General features: G+C 38.8%; 1 protein-coding gene across 1 annotated transcript; it reads right to left on the minus strand.

Annotated features, from left to right (window-relative positions):
• Positions 1-7355: 7355 nt before the first annotated feature.
• On the minus strand, positions 7356-9397 carry LOC145588880 (uncharacterized). Its single transcript, XM_081645473.1, has 6 exons — positions 9105-9397; positions 8538-8987; positions 8318-8424; positions 8063-8169; positions 7938-8018; positions 7356-7655 (listed from the first exon to the last, which is right to left on the minus strand). The coding sequence occupies exons 1-6, from the start codon at positions 9395-9397 to the stop codon at positions 7356-7358; spliced, it is 1338 nt and encodes a 445-aa protein (XP_081501599.1).
• Positions 9398-24607: the final 15210 nt, after the last annotated feature.

Raw genomic sequence — 24607 nt, forward strand, 5'->3', positions numbered from 1 at the left:
AAGTATACAACACTATATAATACTCCCTCCGTTTTTAAATACTTGCTCTACTTTCCTTTTTCGGCCGTTTTTAAATACTTGCTCCATTACCTCATTTAGAAAGCTTTTACAATATTTAATTCATTTCTCTCACCTAGTGGACCCAACCTAAATTATATTTTATTAATTTCATATTCTCTCTCCTCCAATTATCTCCATTAGTTTTGCTTTTTACAATTTTTTATTCTTCTATCTACCCCATTACCTCCATATTTTATTACTTTCTCTAATTTCTCCTAAAACTCCATGAACATTTTATTCTAAAACATGAACATATAAAATTGCATGTTTATGTTCAATTTTTGTGACATGTTCATATTTTTTTGCTAAATGTTCAAAAATATAATCGTGGTACACCATGGTGCATATACTATTGGGCTTAAGGAACAAGAAATATTCTGGAGTTTAGGTTGTGGTTTGGGCCCTTGGAGGTTTTCTTTGGGCTTTGGATGTTCGCAGTTTGACTTTGAGGGTTTGTGGATTTGATTTTGGTGTTTAGACCTCGGTTTAGAGCTTTTAAGGGGGGTTTTTCAGGGCTAGGTGAATGATATGGGAGTTCAAAGGCCCGCAATGGACATCTATCAGTCATTGCTCGCTTGAATAAGACTCATTAGGTGCTAAAATGGGGGACTATTTTAAGTGTTAACACCTTAACAGGTAATTAAAAAGCTCCTAGCTCCATCTCGGTCGGCATTGCTTTCAAAGGGTAAACACTAAGTAAGCGGATTTGAACACTCCTAAGAATTAGCCTTACTAGCACTCAAAATAGACCCTTGGCCTTAGGCATAGTACTTGCCACTAGGATGATTAAAACAAAGACTAGGACAACTCAATTGCCTCTCCATTTTGTAGGCCTAAGAATAAGCTTCATCAAATGACTATTAATGCTGCAATTCGACTTGATTGTCAATAGGTTTTTTGTAGGCTAAGAATAAATTTATCGGTCTTTTTTTTCCTCCCATATTTTCAATTACAAGCCAATGATAAGCATTCAAACTCCTTCACAAATTCCTTAACACTTATAGATCAGTTTTGTTGTAAAGATTAGGTGAGCATTCGAACTAAAATAAAATTTATAAGATCTAAACACAAATTTCTTATGCATCTTAACTAAAAGATCAGTCCATGAGTTAGTATCAGATTTCATGGTACAACACTATCAAAGAAGCCTACTGCCTAAGGATAGCAAAGAGTCTTGGAATTGAAGTACCTTTATGGTTGAATAAACATCACAACAAGTCTCCGAATGAAGATAAGCATCCAAATCTTAAAGTCTTATGTCTTATTCCTCTTTTGATATGAACGAAACGTACTTGTAAAGAGACAAACTTCAACGTTTGGGGAGTGTTATGCAAAAAGAATCATTATATATATAAGTCCAAGTATATATACAACGAACTCGCAATAACTCGAAAGTTTCAGGCACTAAGATTTATGCAAACACATAGCACTTACAAAAACATGCCTTCTTTAATAGAATGCGATTTTGAAAAAGTAAAAAAGTTTCCACATAAAATAAAGACGACAAAAAAAAATCCATTTTTTAAAAAATGAACCATCTTAATAGCTTTTGGAACGAATGAGATTATCAAAGCAAAATGATTCCGCTTTTGATCATGTTTAATTCCGGCTTCTATTTGGATCGTGAATAAGAGAGTCAATTTTGCTAACTATGATACCAATTTGATGCATAATAAAAGTAAAATTTGAATATATTTGTTTATGGTGGTTGTATTAAAATGACAAAATTATTAAAGTAACAAGATAAAACTTAAAGGTCATGGTTTTTGAGAGAATATTATGTTTTATTCATTTTTAATCTTAATAGTCCTAATATACTAAAAACACGATAAACCAATTAAGTATATTGTAAAAACGAGACACCGAATGTAGAAGTAAATATTTATTAAGTAAAATAAATTCTCGGATGCTCTTTTCAGTCCGATGAAAATGAGTCGGGTGTTACCTAGAACATTCTAGAGCTATCTTCAGTTGAGTGGTAGATTGGAGGTTAATCATGATTATCAAAGAATATTAAAAACATCATGCATTCCCAACCCATTTTATAATTTAAGGCTGGAGAAAATGACACAAATGGAAGAAGTATATGACAATTACAACAAACAAAATATCAAGATAGCTAAAGAATAATAAGCTAGCTAGAACAGTCATCATAATGCTAGAAGACTTATTCCGCCAACATCAAGCAACTATAAATTGATAGAGTCGTTATGCATTTCATACACGGCTTAAGAAGCTTTACAATACAATCTATCATCCACAATATACGAGTCTTCTATTCCTTTATACAATGCTCTTTTCTTAATTAGTATAATTTCAGTATTTCGTTAATTTCAGTATCTTGTGAGAGTTATATTTGAGATCCTTTAATTTACACACCCACTCCTCCCGTTTCTATTTTTAAATGCAACAATTTGACTTATACTTACATAACAATTTTGCTAAATAATTGTGGTTTCATTTTGCAATTTCATATCTTATTAATTAACAAAATACAAAGTATAGTAATTTATACTTTAGTACTACTAAGGTTGTTAATGGATGTTTTTTTTTTTTTTTTTTTTTTTTTTTTTTTTTTTTTTTTTTAAATTATTTGTAATTTTGAGAGTAGTTCAATCAAAAATCAACTAGAGATAACTCAAGAGATTTATTTCGATTTTTCATATATAAAATGATATTTACAAGGTATCCTTATATGTCAACTTACCATATCAAGTTGACGGTTTTGGAGCAAAACTTGAAAAATCGGTTAGTAGCCACCCTTGAGTAATAGTTCATATTTCTCTCGGTAGCAGATATAATGATATACATAGTGATAAAATTTAGAACAAAATATGTTGTACGAAGTGTTTTCTCTCAAATTTTAACCTATTTTTGTTCAAAATCTAGTTTGATTCAGTTATTTGACTATTTGGTTTTGTAGTTTAAGCCAACGAATTAAGATTTAAAAGTGACTAAAAACTACATGTATCTATATTGAAACATGTAATAAGTTAGGATTTTTTGGCGATCGTGATTCATATAAGAGATAGCCGGCAAGAAGGCCAATACACCACAGTTGACAATTGTAGGGAATATTTCAAGTATCCCACACTTGAGCCCCACTATTATCATACACTTAAGTATGGTGGCATCCAAAGGGAAGGAAGCTAGAGCAAAAGAGTCGCCAACAAGTTTTAGGAACTTGTAAACTGTTTACAGGATGAAGGTTATATCACTTCACGATCCTAGATTTTGCTAACTCCATAGTGGTCCTGAACCATGACTGGATATTCGGGGATGAAGGTACAAATCCAACCTAAAAGATATTGAACCTGCCCTAAATAGGCCTCTACTTCATTCTTCTCATATTCATGTGCGCTTTCTGACTAACATACAATCAATATATTAATCCAAAACCTGTTTAATCTATTTTGGTTGAATATTAATGCACAAATAAATCTATTATTGGCGATCACTTGAATTAAAATCACATTAGCCTAAATAAAATTTTTAATTATTTAAGCGTGATTTCAAGTACAAATTCCCTTTAAACCTGCAAGACAGGGCGTGATCAAGCAATAACAATAACAAGTAACATAATAATATTGATACAACAAATCATCATCATCATAATAATCTCAATAAAGCATAATAATATTAGCAAGATCCTAGGCATGATACTAACATGATTAATAATAAATCCTAGCATATCACTAAGCAATAAAGATCAAAGCTTTAGCCCTTACATGATGCTAACATGATTGAAGAAATAGGAAGCAACCTAAACATGACACTAGAAACATACATGATATTAGAAATATTAGTTATTACCCTAAACATGATACCAGGAATCATAAAGACATCCTAACATGATATTAGGAATTAAAATAATCTAAGCATGATTTCTAAAGAAATAGAGCAATTGAAATTACTCACTTTGTTGCCTCGTATCTCTTTTTATCAAAACAATACACACGTTAATGACTTCAATAAAAGTATTAAATCAAACAATTAATTGAAATAGGGATTTGGGACCAAACCCTCAGAAATTATCAACCTTTCACGTCTAGGGCGAAGGCAAATTCGAGCTTGGTTAGGTGCGTCTAAGTCTCGTGATGGACGAATGGTGTTTGAAAAAGGGAGGCTTAGAAATCAAGAGAGAAAGAATAAGCTTCTAGCTTTGAGAGAGAAGAGAATAGATGATTGTTGATGATTGAAAACAGGGAAATACGACCTTATTCATAGAGAAAAACATCCAAAAACGATCAAAGAAGATCGAATTCTAATCGAAGTAAAACTGCGCCATCGCGGTGCGACAAGACCATCGCAACACGATGGCTTCATCGCGGCGCGACAGGACCATTGCGACGCAATGGTGCTGCTGGATAACTTTTGGCCATACTGAATCCTTTATCGAATATAACTCGATATTTAGAGTCCATTTAAAACACTTGTTTTATTCCAACTAAAATTCTTTACCTTTTCTAAAAATATAATTATTAATTCCAATCTCTTTAGAAGTTAAAATAACCTTCTAGATTATTCTAGAAAATTAAAATAATTCCTAATGACTTTAGGAATGATATTAAATGGACCCTCCACTTAATCATTGGGTCACCCATAAAACTCATTTAATATCCAATTTAATATTTAGGCCATAACTTCCTCACAATTCATCGGAATTGGCTTATAATATATCGTCGGAAGCTCTTTCCGAGCCCCATCCAACTATACTATTATTGGACCCAAATTATGGACCAAATTAAATTGGATTGGACATTTTCATAAATAAGGTACGAAAAGGCATATTTTAGAAAACAGAAAGAAATATTTTTATTAAAACGGAGACATCACGAGACTCTTCCACATCTCGCCTCGTTCTATAATCAAATGACGTGAAAAGTACTCATCCCTGGGTTTGGTTTTAGGGAGACACAATTTGGTGTCTACAACAATATAGACGTAAAATTGTACTCAATAGATGATCTAGTGAGAGTTTAAATACTAATTGTTTTTTTCTCTTTTAACTAATAGAACAAATTTCATATTATATTTTTTCACTTTTAAACTAATAGAATAAAATTTCATATTATCTCGTTTTCGACTTATGACTATGTCTATGTAAAACCCTGTTCACTTCACCATATTTTTATTTAAATGAAGTTATTTTTACAAAATTGAAATTAGTAATTCTACTTAACTAAAACTGTTTTTGTTGAACTAAAATTATTTTTATTGATTCTCTATTGTATTTCTTCTTTACTGTTACATACTGATTTTTACTGACTGAAAAAATATTTATTGAACCGGACTTATTTTTACCGAATATCATTTTTTTAAGGTGAAGTGAACATGAACTTACGCAGTTTATAAGCTAATAAAAAATCGGTGTTAAACCTTTTGGAAGAAACATTTGTATCTTCAAAGTTTGTAATTCTCGAACCTTTTTCAGACTTTACAAGTCCAAAAATGGACAGAATAAGTACTTGGGATGTTTTTGTGAGCAAAGTAATAAATTTAAACTTAGGAAAATTTGACATTTGCAACTAGGGAAAAAATCTTGTGTCACATTTGCTACCTGTTTAATATTTGTTTTCACTTTACTACCACCCAAATCCCAAAAATATATATTTCACTACCAGATAACGGTTTCTGTCAATGTTGCTGTTAGTGGGGCACAATTACCGTCCAACCACTTTTACTGCCTGCTACCCTCCTTCCAACCACCTTCCAACTACCCTTACTGCCAGCCCCCCTCCCCATCCTCGTGCTGGCTGCCGGCACCCAAACTCCACCTTCACACACCAATCACAACAACACCTTCACCCCTCAACGCACCAAGCATTCACCAAACCACCTGCACAAACACTAATAATAATCAGCAGCCATCGAGTGGCGTAACCACTGAGCTGCACAACAATGCCACCAGTCGCACCTTACAATTGCAGCCCACCAATTCGCAGACCCCCATAACAACCTGCAATAAATCAGCCGCTACGCCCCCGCTTCCAGCAGCAATGAACATCAACCGTCACAACCCACCTTAGGCACCGCACGCAGCAATCGACACCACCATCAATTCATTTACTCACCACACACAATCAATTACTACCCGCAACACCACCATCGCTACCAATTTCGCATCTAATCGAAAACCTAGTGCATTGAAAAGCCCCAATTTCAAAAGGTAAGAACTTTGTAGGGCGGCCAAGTAGAGTGGGAAAGTAAAGGGGGTGGGTCGCCAGCGCCGGGAGATCATTTGGGCCCCGACAGCTGGCACGGGGGAAGGTGGGAGGGGTGGTTGACGGGCTGTAGTGTGGCTAGGATATTTTTTTATTTTATTTTAAGTTTTTCTTTTTTTTAATTAAATAAAATTATTATTTAATAAAAAGTAGGCCCCACTTTACAGAATCCTAAGTGGTAGCAAAAGTTATCAGTTGTAATATTTGGAGGTAGCAAAATAAAATAAAAAATTAAACAGGTAGCAAATGTGACACAAAGTTCTTTCGTTGATAGCAAATGTCAAAATTTCCTTAAAATTACCCAACATTTATTTGGAAAATTTGTTATAACTTAAAACAGGACTTACATTATAAGAAATAGTATGTTTCATTTATTTTATTTTGTGAAAAATGACCTTTTATGTCAAAAGTAAAGGACTGGCACTTTTGTTATGAAGCTAGACCTTGATATCGGATTCTAGATAACTTTAAACTCCAATGTTAACCCATCACGTGTTTTTTTGTTTTCTTTTTTTTTTTTTTCAAAATAAGCCCTTTTTTTTTTGGTGATCACGAGGGGCAAGCCCCAAAGAAAAGAACAAACTAGAATCTAGAAACAAAAATGAACAAACAAAAGCAACAAAACAGAAAAAATCAAAGTAGGAAAGAAAAACTACAACTACAACAAATACTAATCACTCGGACTAAGCGGGATCAGGGATCATCCTAGGCCTTGTGACACCACCAAGGTCCACCAATAAAACGGCACGAAGGTCCTCTAGGACCTCCTCAAAGATCACCAATTTCTGGGATGAAGTCACTCCAAAATTAGCCAGCCATCCTGCCACTCTGTTAGCTTCTCTATAACAATGTTATATGGTGACTTTTTAATCTCTTCTGGAAATTAGCGACTTACAGTTTTTGATCAAATGATAAAAAGGAGAGTTGGGAGGAGTAGGATCCACCACCATGTGCACTATTGTGCTGGAATCAACCGTAACTTGGACACTTCGATGGCCGTCATTCCAAGCTATGGCCAAACCTCTCAAGACACCGATAAGTTCAGCTTTGGTACATGAGCATTCTCCATAATTAGTCGCATAAAGCTGAAATAATTCTCCTTGGCAGCCTCATATTACACCCCCCAGCTCCAGCCAAGCCTGGGTTTCCCTTTGAAGCACCGTCACTATTCAATCTCACCCAACCTTCTCTTGGGAATTCCCACCGCACAAGAAACTCTGTTCTTCGATGCTTACTTCTGTTTTCACCCCAAAAATTTGCTTCAAACGCCCTCTTGATGTCTCCAATTTTAGACATTATAATGCTTTCTTGATCTAAAGGAATTGACACATCTCGATTGAAGCTTCTCTCGTTGCGCCACCGCCAAAGCCACTAACATGTTGTGGCAAAAATTAACTGCCAGTCTTCATCTTTTGAACCAATGTTTACTTCCGGCCACTTTTTGAGAGGTAATTGCAGCCATTGACTATTCGAATTTCTTCGAATTTTTTCCCAAACAACCTTAACAGCTGGACGCTCCTGGAGAATATGAGCCATGTTTTCTTCCACGCAATCACACATAAAACATCTTGGGTCATGAGTTAAATGTCGAAGCAATCGGTTAGAATTAGTCATAACCTTGTCATGCTAGGCTAGCCATAAGAAAAATCTGACACGTTGTGGAGCTTGGAGTTTCCAAATATGATTCCACGCCCTCTGATTTTCTCCATTAAAATCCTCTTCTTTTCTAATAATCTGCAAAGCAGAATTAATAGAAAAAACTTCAGAAGGTGACCCACTCCAATAATATTATCAATGGCATCTTCGTCTTCAATTAGTTCATAAGACTGAATTTGGAGGAGAATGTCAGCTGGAAGGTAATCTGCGAAGAGATCAATTTTCCAGCCTTGAGTGTTATCCCAACATCACTGACAGTTTGCTCAAGGGCTGTGTTGGGAGGTATGGGGTCTGCTAGTTCGATTAGAGGTTTATAAGTAGCCACTTGTGCATCCAGAATGAAGTTTCCTTTTCGTTTCCCACTGCAGTGCTGATACCTTGTTTAAGAACATCAATATTCTCAGTGTTCCTCTTCCACGCATTCGAGCAATCCGCCTTTGCAACAAACATATCCGTGTCACACCGGCCTTTGCAATACTTGTGTCTGATCACTCTTGACCATAAAGATTCAGGCTCGGCTAGAACTCTCTAACCGAGCTTGCAAAGAAAAGCTGCATTAACCTGTCTCATAGACCGCATTCCTAATCCTCCAGCCACCTTAGGTTTTGTAACAGTTTGCCAATTAACAAGATGCATCTTTTTCTTTCTTCAGTCCCACAGGAAACTTCCCCTTTACTGTCAATTTGATCACAAATTCCCTTCGAAATTCTAGTACTCTGCATCGCATAATAAGGAATCGAAGCCAAAGAGGATTGCACCAAAGTTGCGCGACCATCCATTGACAGAGTTTTAGCTCTCCATCCCATTAATTTTCTATTTACTTTGTCTAGAAAAAACTGATAATTCTCCTTCGTAACTCTGCCATTGATCGTCGGGACCCCTAAATATTTCCTAAAGTCATCAGTAGAGTCCATCTCAAGAGTTGCACAAATATTCTCCTTTATGTATGAGTCTACATTTTGTGAGAAAAAGACACGGCTTTTGGTGACACTTATTTGCTTCCCGAAGCTTGACAAAATGTATCCAGACAATTCTTCATCAACTCGGCTTATTCAAGAGAGGCTTCACAAAAAAAAATTAGATCGTTGGCAAAGGTAATTAAGGTTGGAAATCGGGGGGCCATTCTTGCTAGCCCGTACAGGTTTCCCCGATCCCACTTTGCACTCTCTGTCTATAAGATGTGCAAGGCGCTCCATACAAATTACATAAATGTAGGAAGAAAGGGGGTCTCCTTGTCGGATCCCCCTTGAAGGAGTAAATTCTTCCGTTGGTTCACCGTTCCAAAGAATCCTCAACTTCGTAGAACTTATACACATCATGATTAAATCAATAATATTCTGAGGCAGCCTTAACTTCAACAAAGAACCTCTGATAAACGACCACCTAAGTCCGTCGTAGGCTTTTTCAAAATCGATTTTGACTGCCATATAGCCTATTCTTCTTTGCTTTCTTCTCATTGTGTGCAACATCTCTTGCACAATAATGATATTATCAGTAATTTGTCGTCATGGCACAAAGTAACATTGAGTTGGGGAAACCAGCGTGGGAACTAAAGGTTTAAGTCGATTGACCAAAACCTTTGTCACAATCTTATATGTGATATTGCAGAGACCGATTGGGCGGAATTCGTTTGCTTTTTGGGGATTTCCTCCTTTGGAATCAAAACTAGAAAAGCATCAGTGAGGCCATCAGGGAAACTTTTGCTTTCAAGAATGTTAAGGATAGCACGGTTTAGACTCGGGTGTACTACATCCCAAAACTTCTGGTAAAAGATTGGTTGGAAGCCATCGGGACCTGGCGCCTTATATGGGTCCATACTCTTCATTGCATTCTGAATTTCAATAGGTGCGAAGGGTCTCGTGAGCGTCTCCCATGAATCCGCATCAATACATGGGAAATAATTGAGCAACATATCTGACAAATTGGAAGTAGTATTTTCCTCTGAAAACAGATTTCTCCAATAATCCAGAACAAGTTTTTTTAACTTGTTCTGGATCCGAAATCCGCTCTTCATCACAGTTTTGGAGCGTTTCAATCCTATTCCTTCACCTTCTGATTATGGTTGAAAGATGGAAATGCCGTGTATTCCTATCACCATCACATATTGCAGTAGCTCTCGATTTTTGAAAGCACAAGATTTCTTCCTGTAGGGAATATTTCAAGCCATCCCACAGTTGAGCCCCACTGTGATCATACACTTAAGCATGGTGGCGTCCAAAGGGAAGGAAGATAGAGCAAAAGAGTCGCCAACAAGTTTTAGGAACTTGTAAACCGTCCACAGGGTGAAGGTTACAACCCTTAACGATCCAGAAGATCGTTAACTCCAATAGGTCTGGAACCATGACTGGAAGTTCGGGGATGAAGGTACAAATCAAACCTAAAAGAGATTGAACCTGCCCTATAAAATAGACCTCTACTTTATTCTTCTCGTATTCATGTGCGCTTTCTGACTAACATGCAATCAATAGGTTAACCCTAAACCTGTTTATCTATGTTGGTTGAATATTAATGCACAAACAAAACTATTATTGGCGATCACTTGAATTATAATCATATTAGCCCTAAACAAGATTATTAATTATCATATTAAGCGTGATTACAAATACAAATTTCCTTTAAACATGCATAAAAGGGGTGATCAAGCAATAACAATAGTAACATAATAACAATAAAAATAATAATAAATCATCATAATTATAATTGTAATAACAATTATAATTAACGCTAAAGCATAATAATAGCAAGATCCTAGGCATGATACTAACAAGATTAATAACAAACCCTAGCATGTCACTAAACAATAAAAATCAAAGCTTTAGCCCTAATATGATACTAACATGATATTGATATGATATTAGAAAGCATAGGAAGCACCCTAGAAATCATAATTGATATAAGAAAATCACCCTAAACATGATACTAGGAAGCAATAAAACAATCTTAACATGATTTCTATATCAAAATATCAATTAAACAATTAAAGCACTTACTTGGATGCCTCGTACCTCTTTCTAATAACAAAATACACACGTTAGTAACTTCAAGGAAAATATAAAATCAAACAATTAAATTAAATAATGGAAATAGAGATTAGGGACTAAACCCTCAGAAATTATAACCTTTCACGTCTAGGGCGAAGGCAACTTCGAACTTGGCTAGGTGTGTCTAGATCTTGTGAATGCGGAATTTTGTTTGTGAAAAGTTTAGAGAGAGAAAGAGAGAGATGATGATTGTTGATGAGAATTGATGATTAAAAACGGAAGTCCAAGGACCTTATTTGTAACGAAAACAGCCCGGATATGATAAAAAAGAATCAGAGTTCGAAAAGGAATAAAAGTCGCGCGACAGGCCTGTCGCCAGGCGACAGCCTGTGGTGCGGCGCTGCAAGCAGTTTTTTTTCATACGTTTTCCTATTTTTGATAAAATTGAGCGCACGAGGGGTAAACCTGTAATTTTATTTAAAACGCTTCTTTTATCCTAAATAAAACTCATAAAACTCAATTATCAATGCTAACTATATTAGGATTCAAAAGAACCTTCTAAGAAATTCTAGAAGACTACAATCAATCCTAATTGCATTAGGAACTATGAATCATAATGGGCCCTCCCCTAGATCATTAGGCCGCATATAAAAGTCAAATCGGGCCCAGTTTAGTATTTTGGCCATAACTTCCTCATTATTCATCTGAATTGGGCTTATAATATATCGTTGGAAAGCTCTTTTCGAGCCTAACCCAACTACACTATTATTGGACCCTTTCCATGGACCAAACTAAACTGGATTGGCTGTTTTTATAAAATAGGTTTTCGAAAATAGAGAGAAAGAAAAGAAATAAAAAACTAACCGCAACACTAGACTTTCCACACTTTCACTTCACTCGATTATGATTCGACGTGAAAGGTATTCATCACTGGGTTTGGTTTTGGGGAGACACATTTGGGTGTCTACAGAAGCCCCCACTTTGACTGAGTTTGGAGAAACGCAAGTTTCAAAAACGAAAGTCAAAGTAGCGATTGGGACGGAGAATGATTCAGAATGTTCTGCAATCCTAAATCACTCTTGTAACGCCGATAACTGCAAACTAGCGTTAGTTAAATAGATAAAAGAGTTAAGCAACGCGTATCTTACACCGTCGAGCACACGTCTCTGGAGTAACCGATTTGTGTTGTTGCATTGTTGTTGTGACAACCTTCCGCAAGCTAGGGAACGCCATCCTGCTGCTTTTGACGATCTTCCTCAAGCTAGGGGATATCGCCTGAAGACCGCTACGCCTGTAACTGCCTCTAATTTCTGCTGTGATAGTCTTTTGTAAGCTAGAGAACACCATCGAAGACTGCTTCGCTTGAAACGATCTTCTGCCGCTTTTGTGACCATCCCTTGCAAGCCAGGGAACATGATCAAAGATAACTTCGCCTGAAATCACCTCCAGTTGTTTGTGACAACCCTCCACAAGCTAGGGAACGCTGTCGAAGATGCCTTCGCCTAAAGTCATCCTCTTTTGCTGCGATAATACTCCGAAGAACATCACCGAAGACCAACGCTTGTTGATCCTTTAAAGTTTGCCTGAACTTGTTTTTTCTATACCACTGTGTCGGCGCTTTTGCTTGCTTGTGAACCAGTTTGTCGGTGCCTTTGCTATTTATGAACCATTATGTCGGTGCCTTTGCTGTGAGCCAATGTTTAGGCGCTTTAAGCTAAGTGAGACGATCTTTCATCAGGTCGATCACCTATTGTGATTGTAATCAAGCCGATTACTTAATCTTATCAAAATTCTTATAGGGGCTAACTGGCGAACCAAGGAACCCAAACTGCTGTATGAGGTTGAAATAATCGTTCTGAGAGACCTAGCGTTCTGTCGCCACTACGAAGTCTCTGTCTCCGCATTTTCTTTGTGTCGCTCGGCGCTGCACTCTGTCACGCGGCGACAGAGTTTTCGTGCGACGCTGCTGTCGGGATTTCTGAATAAATCCCCTTTCTTCCTCATTTCGCTGCTACTGCATTTTTTCATTCGAGTTTCGCCACAAAAACTTCGAATTGCCCGTTCTTGCTCGTTTCTCAACCAAATTCGTCCAAATTTGTTGCAAATCGAAGCTTCGTTCATCTAGTTTGCTGATCCATGTAAATTTTTCCAAACTCACTTGATTTTTGGTGAATTTTGCACATTTTTATTCACGAATTTCTTTGAAAATTCGAAACTTACATTGCTCAATTTGCTTTATTTGTCAAATTTTATGCTATGAAATTTCTTGATTATGTTTGTATATTGCCTTAGGAGTATTTTGAGACTTGTTTGGCTCAATTTGGTGAAGAAACGAGCGATTCACTATTGTTGAACCTCTTAAGGTCTTGAGAACAATGTGACTCGTTGTTGATGTTTTTTGCTAGCAATTCTTGTCCAATTTGTCACAATAATTATCATAATATTGCAAGAAATTGTTTGATTGCTTGAAAAATTCCATATATGCTTGAATTGAAATTGTGCTCCGTTTTAGTACTACGTACTCTTTTTTTTTTTTTTTTTTTTTTTTTTTTTTTTTTAATATAGTATCATGCGGCTAGGCGAACCTTAGACACTATAGAGCCTTAATTTTTGTCAATTTTGCATAGTATAGTATGGCTAGACAACGCGGTTCTAGTTCTCGGTCCCGAGACACACGACGGGAGCACGAGCCTTTTCAAGAGGACGCCGATCCGTCCACCTCTCTCGGTCCCTTCCCTGAGTGGGACGAGCGGACATTGTTCTTTTCCCCCGAGCATCATATTTCTGAGAGGGTGCGTCGTGGGATTGTTGGTGCAGGACCCGTAGCCACGGCTCTGGCAACGAGACCATTGGTGCATTGTACGACAAATATTTCCGCAATTAAGAATTGCGACTGCTCTGGGAGTCTTGTAGGCTGACTGCCCTATTTCGGGCTACGCAGGCCATGTACTCGTTCGATGCGAGCCACCACGTGGTTCGCGCTTTGGTGGAGTTCTTTTGGGATACCACTAACACTTTTCACTTTCCTTGGGGTGAGATGACTGTCACCGCAGCCGACTTCAGTTTCATCTCGGGGCTGGAGTTTTGCTCGACTGCGCTGCCGTTCGACAGCTCTATTAGTGTTTTATCTCCTGTGGTCGAGGAGCTGTTGGGTCCGATCGCTGTTCGGGCCCGTGCTGAGGTGGAGCCCTCACGATTTAGCTCCAGGTGTATTCGTCGGTCGACTCTGGTAATGGCTTTTGAGGACGATGCGACCACCCGAGAGCAGCGGCTGCGCATCTTTGCACTTATTTTGCTGTCAGGGGACCTTTTCTCCTAACAAGGGTAGTCGGGTGCTGCTTTATTACCTTCCTGCTCTTCGCGATCTTCAGCTGATCGGGACTTACGATTGGGCCAGCTTGGCCTATGCTGACTTTTTGCGGGGATTGCGAGACTCCTGTCGACACCGGTCTTACACAGGAAACATCGCTCTCTGTAGCTTCTGGAGAGTGGTAGAGGTACACTTTATCTCTTTAAAAGTTTAGCTCTAAATTCTCATTAGCATCTGCTGATTTTCTCTTTATCTTCGTAGATCTGGTTCTATGAGTACTTTCCTTCGCTTGCGCCGGCGAGACCATCTCCACGCGAGCTCCCTGTTGGCGCCTGTTGGGGAGGTCGCTTCAGTAACCAGGCGACTACTGCCCATGTCCGAGAATTGATCCTTTCGGTATGTTCTTTTTGAATAGTTGACATATTTGTATTGCTTTTAGCAGAGCTTCATCTTATAGACATTCTTTGCAGGAACCTGAGGTATTATACCGGCCATGGGACGGTCTGGTTATTCCTGCGCTGGCCGCGCAGTATACTGCTGAGCGTCGCTACTTTCAGGGGACGTATGAGGCGGCGGTGTACCTAGGAGAGAGGGTTGCTATTCAGCACTCCTCGGAGATTTTCGTCGTCCTTGTTTCTCCGCCTCGCCACATGTTCCATGACGCGATGCTACTTAATTTTTCGGAGAGGTCACCTGCTGGTACCCCTTGGCGATCATATGCTAGCTCGGGGCGATGCTATGAGGAAGATTTGCTGTGTTGTTAGCTCCGGCTCCTGTTTTGTTTGAGGAGGCGGCGGTATGATTTTTGTCTTTTGTCTCTTTGCCAAGTAGCCCCCAAGTGGTATTTTATTCACTTTGGTTTGCTTTTTTGGCAGACCAAGCCTACTGAGTTCGTTCCCCCTCGTATGTCCATCCACTATTAGGGGACATACGGGCCTATTGGGGAGATGATCCCTCCGGCTCCCGAGGATCAGCGTTTCATTGAGCGATCTATCCCTCGTCACTAGACTCGGGTGAGTTGCTTACCTGCTATTTGTTTTATATATGTCTTGTTTTGTTATTGATTTTATTTCTTTAATATTTCTCACGCGAGGTGGTTACGGCGATGGCGAGGTGTATAGACGCTTTTCGGAGCCAACTAGTGCGAATGAGGGACGTGGCTTCCTGTCGTCGTGACGACACTGCTCGGGAGGTAGCTTTTGCTCTTTATTTCTGCTTTGTTTATATTTATATTTTCTTTGCATCTGACTTGATTTCTTTTTTGCAGGGACAACCTATTCCTTCCGGTACTCGGATGAGACCTAAGGCTCGCAGAGAGCCGGCTAGGTCTAGCTCGAGGCGTCGCCGCACTACTTCTGGTGGTCGGGGCGGCCGATCTGATGCTGCCCGGACCGAAGCAGTGGAGGGCTCGGGTTCTTCTTCTGAGGGTGCATAGGCTGGGCCAATGGGCCAAGGAGAGGCGACATCGGCTCTAGAAGGTGGTGGGACGTACGAGATCGGCTTGTCGTCGCAGCAGCCTCCGCAGCCTCACCCAACCTTTGCTGATTCATCACCAGGGCGATCTTAGGTGGACCGGTCTTGAGTCGAGTTTCCCTACTCCTGGCGAGACCGGAGCTGGTGGGGAGCATACTCCTCGATCTGCACAGTTCTTTGATATGATGAACATTCCTCATCATCTGCGTCCTCCAGCGCTGTAGTTGTACCTGTGTTTATTTATTTTGACTTTTATAGGACTTTGCCTGACTGACTCGTTTATTAGCTATATTTGTTAGACAAATTTTGTATATACAGATTATTATTTATTATGATTGTATTATCTTTGCATTTATTTTTCATTTTTATGTGCGTATGTGTGTGTGCAAAAATTTATGATTAATTTTGCGCAAAAATTTCCGTCATTTTATTACTATTGGAGGGTATCCGACTTTCTCCCCTAAAAGAAAAAATGAAAAATAAATCGGACTTGAAATAAGCCTAAATTTGATTAAGCTAGAATAAATCCAAAGAGAAAAGAAAATATATTTATTAATATGTATGGGTATTTGAACAAAGGCCGAAATTGTAAAGTCATCGTACAAATTCAAATCATAGCCAGAAAAACGCGGTTTGTATAGCACGTCGAGGAAGCGCTGCAGCGCTGCGTGTCGTCACGTGTTTTTTTGCTGTCGCCCAACGCTGCCGCTGTCGCTAGGCGACAGGTTTGTCGTTCGGCGCTGCAGTGCGCTGCCTCCGAATCCTTTCTGGAGTCAAACTGCATCGATTTTGTAAATAAATAGCCCCCCTAATCCGCCGATTTTCTGTATAATTCGAACAGATTAATTATAATCTTAGTTTCTCAACAAATAATCATGGCTTTAGTCAATTTCATTCGTGAGTGGTGTCGTTCTTTAACTGCTAAAGAGAGAAAGGAAATCGACTTTTTTCACATGGGAGGTATTTATGGTATTAAGGGGGTAGATCTTGACATGGATTTTATTCATACCGCCTTAACATATTGGGACACAGATACACATTGCTTTAGACTAGGGTGTGATGAAATTAGCCCTTTACCGGAAGAATTTGGTGCCATCCTAGGCTTCCCTTCATTAGATCTTGCGGTAATCCCTAGAATAAATGAATATTATTATAAAGATTTTGAGCGCTTCTTTAATTTAAGAGACAGAGATCTAACCAATATCGTAGATGGTAGTGTAGTCAATCTAAAAGAATTTGCACGCCACTATTTTGATAGACCTTATTCTGAATCTTTTCATGTTTATAGAAGAAGGGCTTTTCTCTTTTGCATGCTTAACCAGTATCTTCTCACTAGTGGTAGAACTAGTGAGGGTCAAGCAATTATATTTTAATTGTTTTGGAGCAAATTGAATCTGGAAGAAACCCAATGCCATTAATTATTGGAGAGACTATTCTTAGTCTTGATGAATTAAAGAAGAATCCAAAAGCACCTTTTCGGGGCTCTCCAGTTTTATTACAGGCAGGAAAATAATATTTTTAATTACAGAAATTAAAAACATATTTTTGTATAGTAATATTAATTTTTTTTTTTTTTTTTTTTTTTTTTTTTTTTTTTTTTTTTTTGCATTGAATTTTTTGCAGATATGGCTAATGGAGGGACTAGAATTAATTAGTCCTCCTGACAATATTGAAAAATATACTCCAAATTATTTTGTGAGGCGAAAGAAACGCTTCTCTAAGATTGGGCGTCATGAGTAGAATAAAGTCTTTGCTTCTTGCAACTTTGCTATCAAGTGGGTCGTCCCATGGTGGAAAATAGAGAAGACGGTTGGTGTCAACAAGCAACCCTTCTGACGTCTTCCAAGCTTAACCAAGATGACTTTTTATTATCCTTGCACGGTAAAAAGGCAGCACGGTCTACTTCAAATAATCCCTTCCGGGGATCTCCGTCGTCCCTATGAATTCCTTGTCTCACAAGAAGTAGAGAGATTTGACACATATTGGAGTGCTAGGCCTTTATGGGAAGTGATTACCCAAAAGGTTCCTCCTTTCTTGCCCAATGATGTGAAAAGATTGCTTCTTAATAAGCCTACCAAGGACATGAAGAAAGATCAGAGTAGAACCAATGTGAAGAACCGTCTAGGTGACAAAGTGATTCCTGTGAAGGAACGTTTGGGTGAGAAAATTGAGTTTAAAACACCTGTGATGCCTAAGAAGAAAAGTACTACAAAGGATAAAGGGAAAAGAAAAGCTGACACTTCAGAAAAGAAGGTTTGGGTAGAAAGGAAACATGGAGTCCTAGCTAAAAGAGAAACTATATACTCTAAAATTGAATGTAGGTCCTCTAAAGGATGCCTACTAGCTAAAGCCATGGACGATGAAGAGGAGGCAGATAAAAATTGGAAAAGGTCAAAGAAAGAGAAGAAAGATTGAAGCATTACCGAACTTCCAATTTATTAGACTATTTTAAATTTAAATTCAATTTTATGATTTTATTTGAATTCCATCAATAATGTAATTTTTGCTTTATTTTATTAATGAAATTTCAACATTTTTAATTAAATCAACTTTTAAATTTAATTTATTAAAGCAATGAAAAACAAGTTTGATTATTTTATTTTCCAGAAATTTTATCGAGTACGGAAGTCGAAAAGTTTTCGAGAAAACACCGAAATTTTCCTAGATATTCCCAGAAAAACGGTGCCGCTGTTTTGCTTCTTTCGCCAGGATTTGATGTCTGTCGCCGAGCGAAAGGCTTTGTCGCTTTGCGCTGCAGTCTGTAGGCCTGCGACAGACCTCTTTCCGTGGTGCTACTATTCCGTCGGATTTCTTGTTATTTCTGAGACGCGAGGTTTGCAAAATTTAAAGTGGCCGCACCCTGTAAAGGGTTGCCTACGTATCCTCTCTTAAGGAATCAGGCCAAACGTAGCTCTCTTGAGTGTCCTACTCAAGTAATTATGGGTAGTACTTTTTAAGTTGGTCGAGGTTCGTCATGTTTGAGAACTCATTGCCATCCATGTCAGTTAGTTTTGCTGCTCCTCCTGATAGGATGGTTTTGACGATATATGGTCCGGACTAATTAGGCCTAAATTTGCCTCTTGGGTCCAAAACGTTTTTCCTTAATGCTTTTAACACCAAGTCTCCTACCTTGATGTTTCTTGTTTTGACCTTCTTATTAAAGTGGCTAGCCATATGGGTTTGATAACATTGGGTATGATGTAGAGCTTCTAGTCGCCTTTCATCGAGTAGGATTAGCTCTTCGTATCTTGCTCTAGTCCATTCGACTTCATCGAGTTTACTTTCTAACGCAATGCGTAGAGACGGTATCTCTAGCTCTACAGGTTGTACGACATCCATTCCATAAACCAAGGAGAATGGCGTATTTCATGTTGATGTGCGAATTGACGTGCGATAACCCCAAAGTGCAAAATGGAGTTTGTCAGGCCGATCCTTGTAATTTTATGTCATTTTCTCGATAATAGTCTTTAGGTTTTTATTAGCTGCCTCAACTGCTCCATTTGCTTGAGATGTATAGGGGGAAAAATGATGGTGTTGAATACCGTATTTTTGTAACAATTCTTCAGATTCAGCTTGAAAGTGAGTTCCATTGTCACTTATCATCTCATGTGGGACTCCGTATCGACAAATAATATTCCTTTCGATAAAGAGTGCTACATGTTTCGCAGCGAGTTTAGCATATGATTGTGCTTCAACCCACTTTGTGAAGTAATCAATTGCTACTAAGACGTAGTCATGACCTCCTATCCCAGGAGGAGTGATTTTACCGATAATATAAATTCCCCATGTAGAGAATGGCCATGGTGAAGTGTAGGTGTAGAGTAGAGACGGAGGAACATGTTGTAAGTTAGCGTAAATTTGGCACTTAGGGCATCTTCTTACATATTGATGAAAATCCCTATTCATGGTGGTCCAATAGTACCCTTCTCGCATTATCTTTTGGACTAGCATTTTGCCATTAACATGGGTTCCACAAATACCTTCGTGGACTATCCTCATAGCTCTTTGGGCGTCTTTTTTCCTTACACATAAGAGAGCTCGACCCCTAGGTACCCTTTTATGTAACTCGTTGTCTATGAGTACGTATTGGGAAGCCAAGAGTCTTAATGATCCTTTTTCTCTTTTGTCAACATGAGAAGGATATTCTCCTTTGGTGACGTAGTTGAGTATATCCATATACCACGATTCTTCTTCTTCTTCTTCTTCTTCTTCTTCTTCTTCTTCTTCTTCTTCGTCTTGGACTACTTCATCATCTTCTATGGCTTGAATGTAAGCTGGTTTATGCCTTTTCTCTATGGTTAGAGGCATTTGTTCGATTTCCGTAGGAATCCTAACCATTGAGGCTAGTCTTGCCAAGGCATCAGCAAATTGATTTTCCTCTCTAGGTAAATAGGTGTATTCTACCTTTTCTAACTGGTTGGTGAGAGTTTCCAGATAAGTTTGGTTAGGGGCTAGACTCTCACTCCTTAGTTTCCATCTTTTGGAAATTTGGTTGATGATCAACGAAGAGTCTCCGAATATTCGCATTTTTTTCACTCCCAATGCCAAAGCTGTTTCAAGGCCTACCACGCATGCTTCATATTCGGCAGCGTTATTGGTAACGTCAAAATCTAGCTTTATAGAGATTGGAACATGCTCTTCTTTAGGTGATACTAATAGTACTTCAACGCCACATCCCTTTTGGTTTGAGGCTCCATCAAAGTATAAAGTCCAAGTATCATCTTCTGTGACCATCAAGTCTTCATCTGGAAATTCGTTGTCATGTATTGGCGTCGAATCTTCTATTGGGAAATCCGCTAGGAAGTCCAAAACCACAGATCCTTTGATAGCCTTTTGAGGCATGAATCTTACATCTAACTAGGCTAGATTGACTATCCACCTTGATATGCGCCCATTGAGTGTAGACTTTTCGAAGAGATACTCAAGTGGGTCCATTCGAGAAACTACAAAGACTGTATGCACGAGCATGTAATGTCTTAGCTTGGTTGTGGCCCACACCAATGCAAGGCACAATTTCTCAAGCGGTGTGTAGCGTACTTCATACTCGAGCATTTTCTTACTTAGATAGTAGATTGCGTTTTCTTTACCTTCTACTTCTTGTGCAAGCATAGCCCCCATTGTCTCCTTGGTGACTGTTAAGTACAACCTAAGAGGGATCCCTGGAAGCGCTGGTGCTAATACGAGAGGATTTGCGAGATAGGCTTTGATCTTTTCAAAGGCTTTTTGACACTCGTCGTCCCATATTACTGGCACATTCTTTTTGAGCTTCTTGAATATTGGTTCGCATATCGTTGTTAGCTTCGATATGAACCTACTTATATATTGCAACCAGCCAATAAATCCTTGAATTTGTTTCTCGGTTTTGGGCGGTGGCATTAACATGATCGCCTTGATCTTGGTTGGGTCTATCTCTATTCCTCTAGAGTTTATAACATATCCCAAGAGCTTGCCTGAGGTGACTCCGAAAGCACACTTAGATGGATTCAACCTCATGTTGTATTTTCTTAGCCTTTTGAAAATTTTTCTTAAGGCTACTTGATGTCCTGAGCGATCTTTTGATTTCACAATCATATCGTCTACATACACTTCGACTTCTTCGTGCATCATGTCATGGAGTAGGGCAGTTGCTGCTCATTGGTAAGTAGCACCCGCATTTTTCAACCCGAATGGCATTACCGTGTAACAGTAAGTACCCCACGGTGTTATGAGTGTTGTTTTCTCCATGTCTTCTTCCGCCATGAGAATCTGGTTGTACCCTGCGTATCCATATGAGAGAAGTGCATGATTTGCTGTATTATTTACTAAAATATCGATGTGTGGTAAAGGGAAGTCGTCCTTTGGACTTGCTTTATTTAAATCTCGATAGTCGACACACATTCTTACCCTTCCATTCTTCTTCGGAACTGGGACCACATTTGCTACCCATTCGGGGTATTTGGATACCCTAATAAAACCTGCAGTTATTTGTTTCTAAACTTCTTCTTTTATTTTAAGGGCTACGTCGGGTTTCATTTGACGCAACTTTTGTTTTACAGGTTTCATTCTTGGAATTAGTGGTATAGTGTGTTGAGCTATTTCTCTATTAATGCCTGGCATATCTTCATATGACCAATCGAATACATCGATAAATTCTTTGAGTAGATTAATTAAATCGGTTCTTTCTTGTTTATTAAGTGTTAGTCCGATTTTAACTTCTCTTTTAATGGTTGAATCATTTGAAATATCAACCGTTTCAGTATCCTCAATTATTGGTGTTTTCTTTTCAAGTGTTTCCATTTCTTTAATAATTTCTTTGTCATTTTTCATTGTTAGTTAAGCAATGCTCGTCATCTTGGGTTAATGAAGAACACGAGGAGTAAGAGAAAGAAGACATATTATTGAATTCTGAAATCATTACATAAAAAAGAGAAATGTCCTCAGGGACTTGATTGCTAACTATCCTAGGAATGGAATTTGAAGAATTAGAAACAGGGGGTGCTATGACTAAGGACTCAGAAGACTCTACAGGAAAAGACTCAGACTCCGACTCCGACTCTGATTCAGACGATTTTTCAAACATTGGTCCTTGCCCTGTTGTTATTGATATTTTTCTTCCACCCGGAGTAGTCAACTTGACCGTTTTACGCCATCCTTGCATTAAACCTTCCGCTGGAGTGATGAGCTTCGAAGGGTCAAAGTTCTTGCTTTGTAGGACCATTTGAATAAGCGAGGAATTATCCTCTTCATATTTCGGCTCATCCTTTTCACGCCCAAAGAGGAGTCCCATAGCATTAAAGTCAAAGCACGGGGGTGCTTTCTCTTTGTGAATAGGAGTTGGGATCTCATCTAGAAAGTAACAATCCAGAAAGATTTCGAACCCAGGTTGCCTTATGCCATTTACAACAAAAGGTTCGGGAAATTATAGCATGGATAGTCCTCTCCTTCTCTTATGACTGTCCGTTGAGAGTAAGAGGGTACTGGTCCATCGGGACCGCTTTTTTTTTAGGTGAGAGCGTTCCTACGTGCCTTAGACTTTTCCTAGGCTTGCTTAAGATCTTCCAGAGTTTGTTCGAAACCAAGTCCAAAAGTATCTAACTTAGGGAGGCCAGACGATTCCATTTGTTTTGCTATCTCCTTTTTCTTTCCTAGAGTCATTCTTGGAAAGTGTCCTTGTCTCTTGAGAATAGCATTTACCGTCATGTTGGAGTGGGGGTCGTAACAAGGAGGGGTCCTTTCATCCTCCTCGATTAAGGAGACCTCCTCACTAAAGCCCTACAAGTCTTCGTCATCTTCATCGTGCTCCACATTAATGATCGGATTTTTGACAGCTTTAATCCTAATAGGTGAAGCATCGATTGTAATAGGGATCCCTCTAACTATAGCTTTTACTTGTTGGTGAAGAGATGAAGGGACTGCCTTGAGGTCATGAAGCCAAGGGCGTCCCAACAATAGGTTGAAGGAAGCCTTAATATCTACCACTTGGAAGGTAGTGGCATGTTCTATTGCTCCCGTCGTTACATTCATAGTGATTTTTCCAAGAGCTTGGCGACGAGTATTGTCGTAGGCTCTTATTCCTTGTGTTGACGGGGTTAAGTCCTCATCCCTTATGCCTAACATCCTCGCAGTTCTGAGTGGACATACATTGATTGCCGATCCGTTGTCTACAAGAGTCATTGGGACAGTCATCCTCTTGTAGATTACCGTGAGGTTCATAGCCTTGTAGTGCTTATCACCTTCTGGGGGTAAGTCCTTGTCAGAAAAGGTGATTAGATTGATAGGACTAGGGAGATCACTCGTAAGGAAATTAGCCAACCCCTCAGGAGTAGTATCGGAATCTATCCCTATCTTATCCAAGGCATTCATTACCGCCATCCTATGTTCTCGAGATGTAGCTAAAAGTTTCCATACATTCATTTCGACCTTGGTCTTCTTAAATTGTTTGACAATATCATTGTCCTCTATAATAGGTATGGGAACTTGTTGCACAACAGGAACAAGTTACGTAGACATGGGAGGTTGCATTCTCCCAGATCTTGTGAGGACATCTATGGGTGAATCTTTTTCATCCCAAAAATCGCTTATAGGATATACGACTGAAAGTGGAGGTTCTTCGATATCCTTAAGATAGACGTCTTCGTCATCGCTATCCCAAACCCCATTAATGCTTATATCTTGTTCTTGTGGGATTTGAACTAGTTTCTTGTCATCAATCATCTTCTGAATTAAATCTTTGAATTTAAAACAATTTTCAATGGTATGTCCCCCTGATTGATGGTATGGACAGTAGAACCTATCTATCCTCTTTAGAGATTCAAATGGTCTCGGTTCGAGAGGTTTGACTTTACCACTCTCGGAGAGCATTTTGAACATTTTAGCATAGGAAGTCCCAATTGGAGTGTAGAGTTTATTACTCTTCTTGGGTGTGTCAATTATCTGGGGAGGGAATGGCTTCTTCTCCCTAAATGGAACTTTAGCATGCTTGCTTTGAAGCTCCTTTCTTAGTTCTTTCACTAATTCAATAGCTTCACGTAACAAGTCTATTCCCTCCCACATTGATCGTATGAGAATCCATACTTCTTCCTTGGTTGCAAGTTCTTGTTCAGAAGGAAAATCATTCATGGCATCGAAAAAGGTTTCCTCCTCTTCTTCGATAGCATGAATTTCTTCAATAGGTTTGATGAGAGATGAAAGATCAACATGGTCTTCTTCATCAGAGATAGCCAAGGAATCGGAGAGAGGTGCATTGTTAATACTTGGCTTCTTGCTTACAGGGGGCAATGGTAGCTTATTGTTGTCTATCAAATCTTGGATAACTTCCTTAAGCTTCTAACAATTCTCAGTGAGATGGCCCCTACCTTGGTGATACTTGCAATGTACGTTGGGGTTCCAATTGGTTGTCCTCTTTTCAACAGGTGGATCCCCGA

The sequence above is a fragment of the Chenopodium album genome, chromosome 17, assembly GCF_948465745.1.
Source record: "Chenopodium album chromosome 17, dcCheAlbu1.1, whole genome shotgun sequence".
Classification (NCBI taxonomy): domain Eukaryota; kingdom Viridiplantae; phylum Streptophyta; class Magnoliopsida; order Caryophyllales; family Amaranthaceae; genus Chenopodium; species Chenopodium album.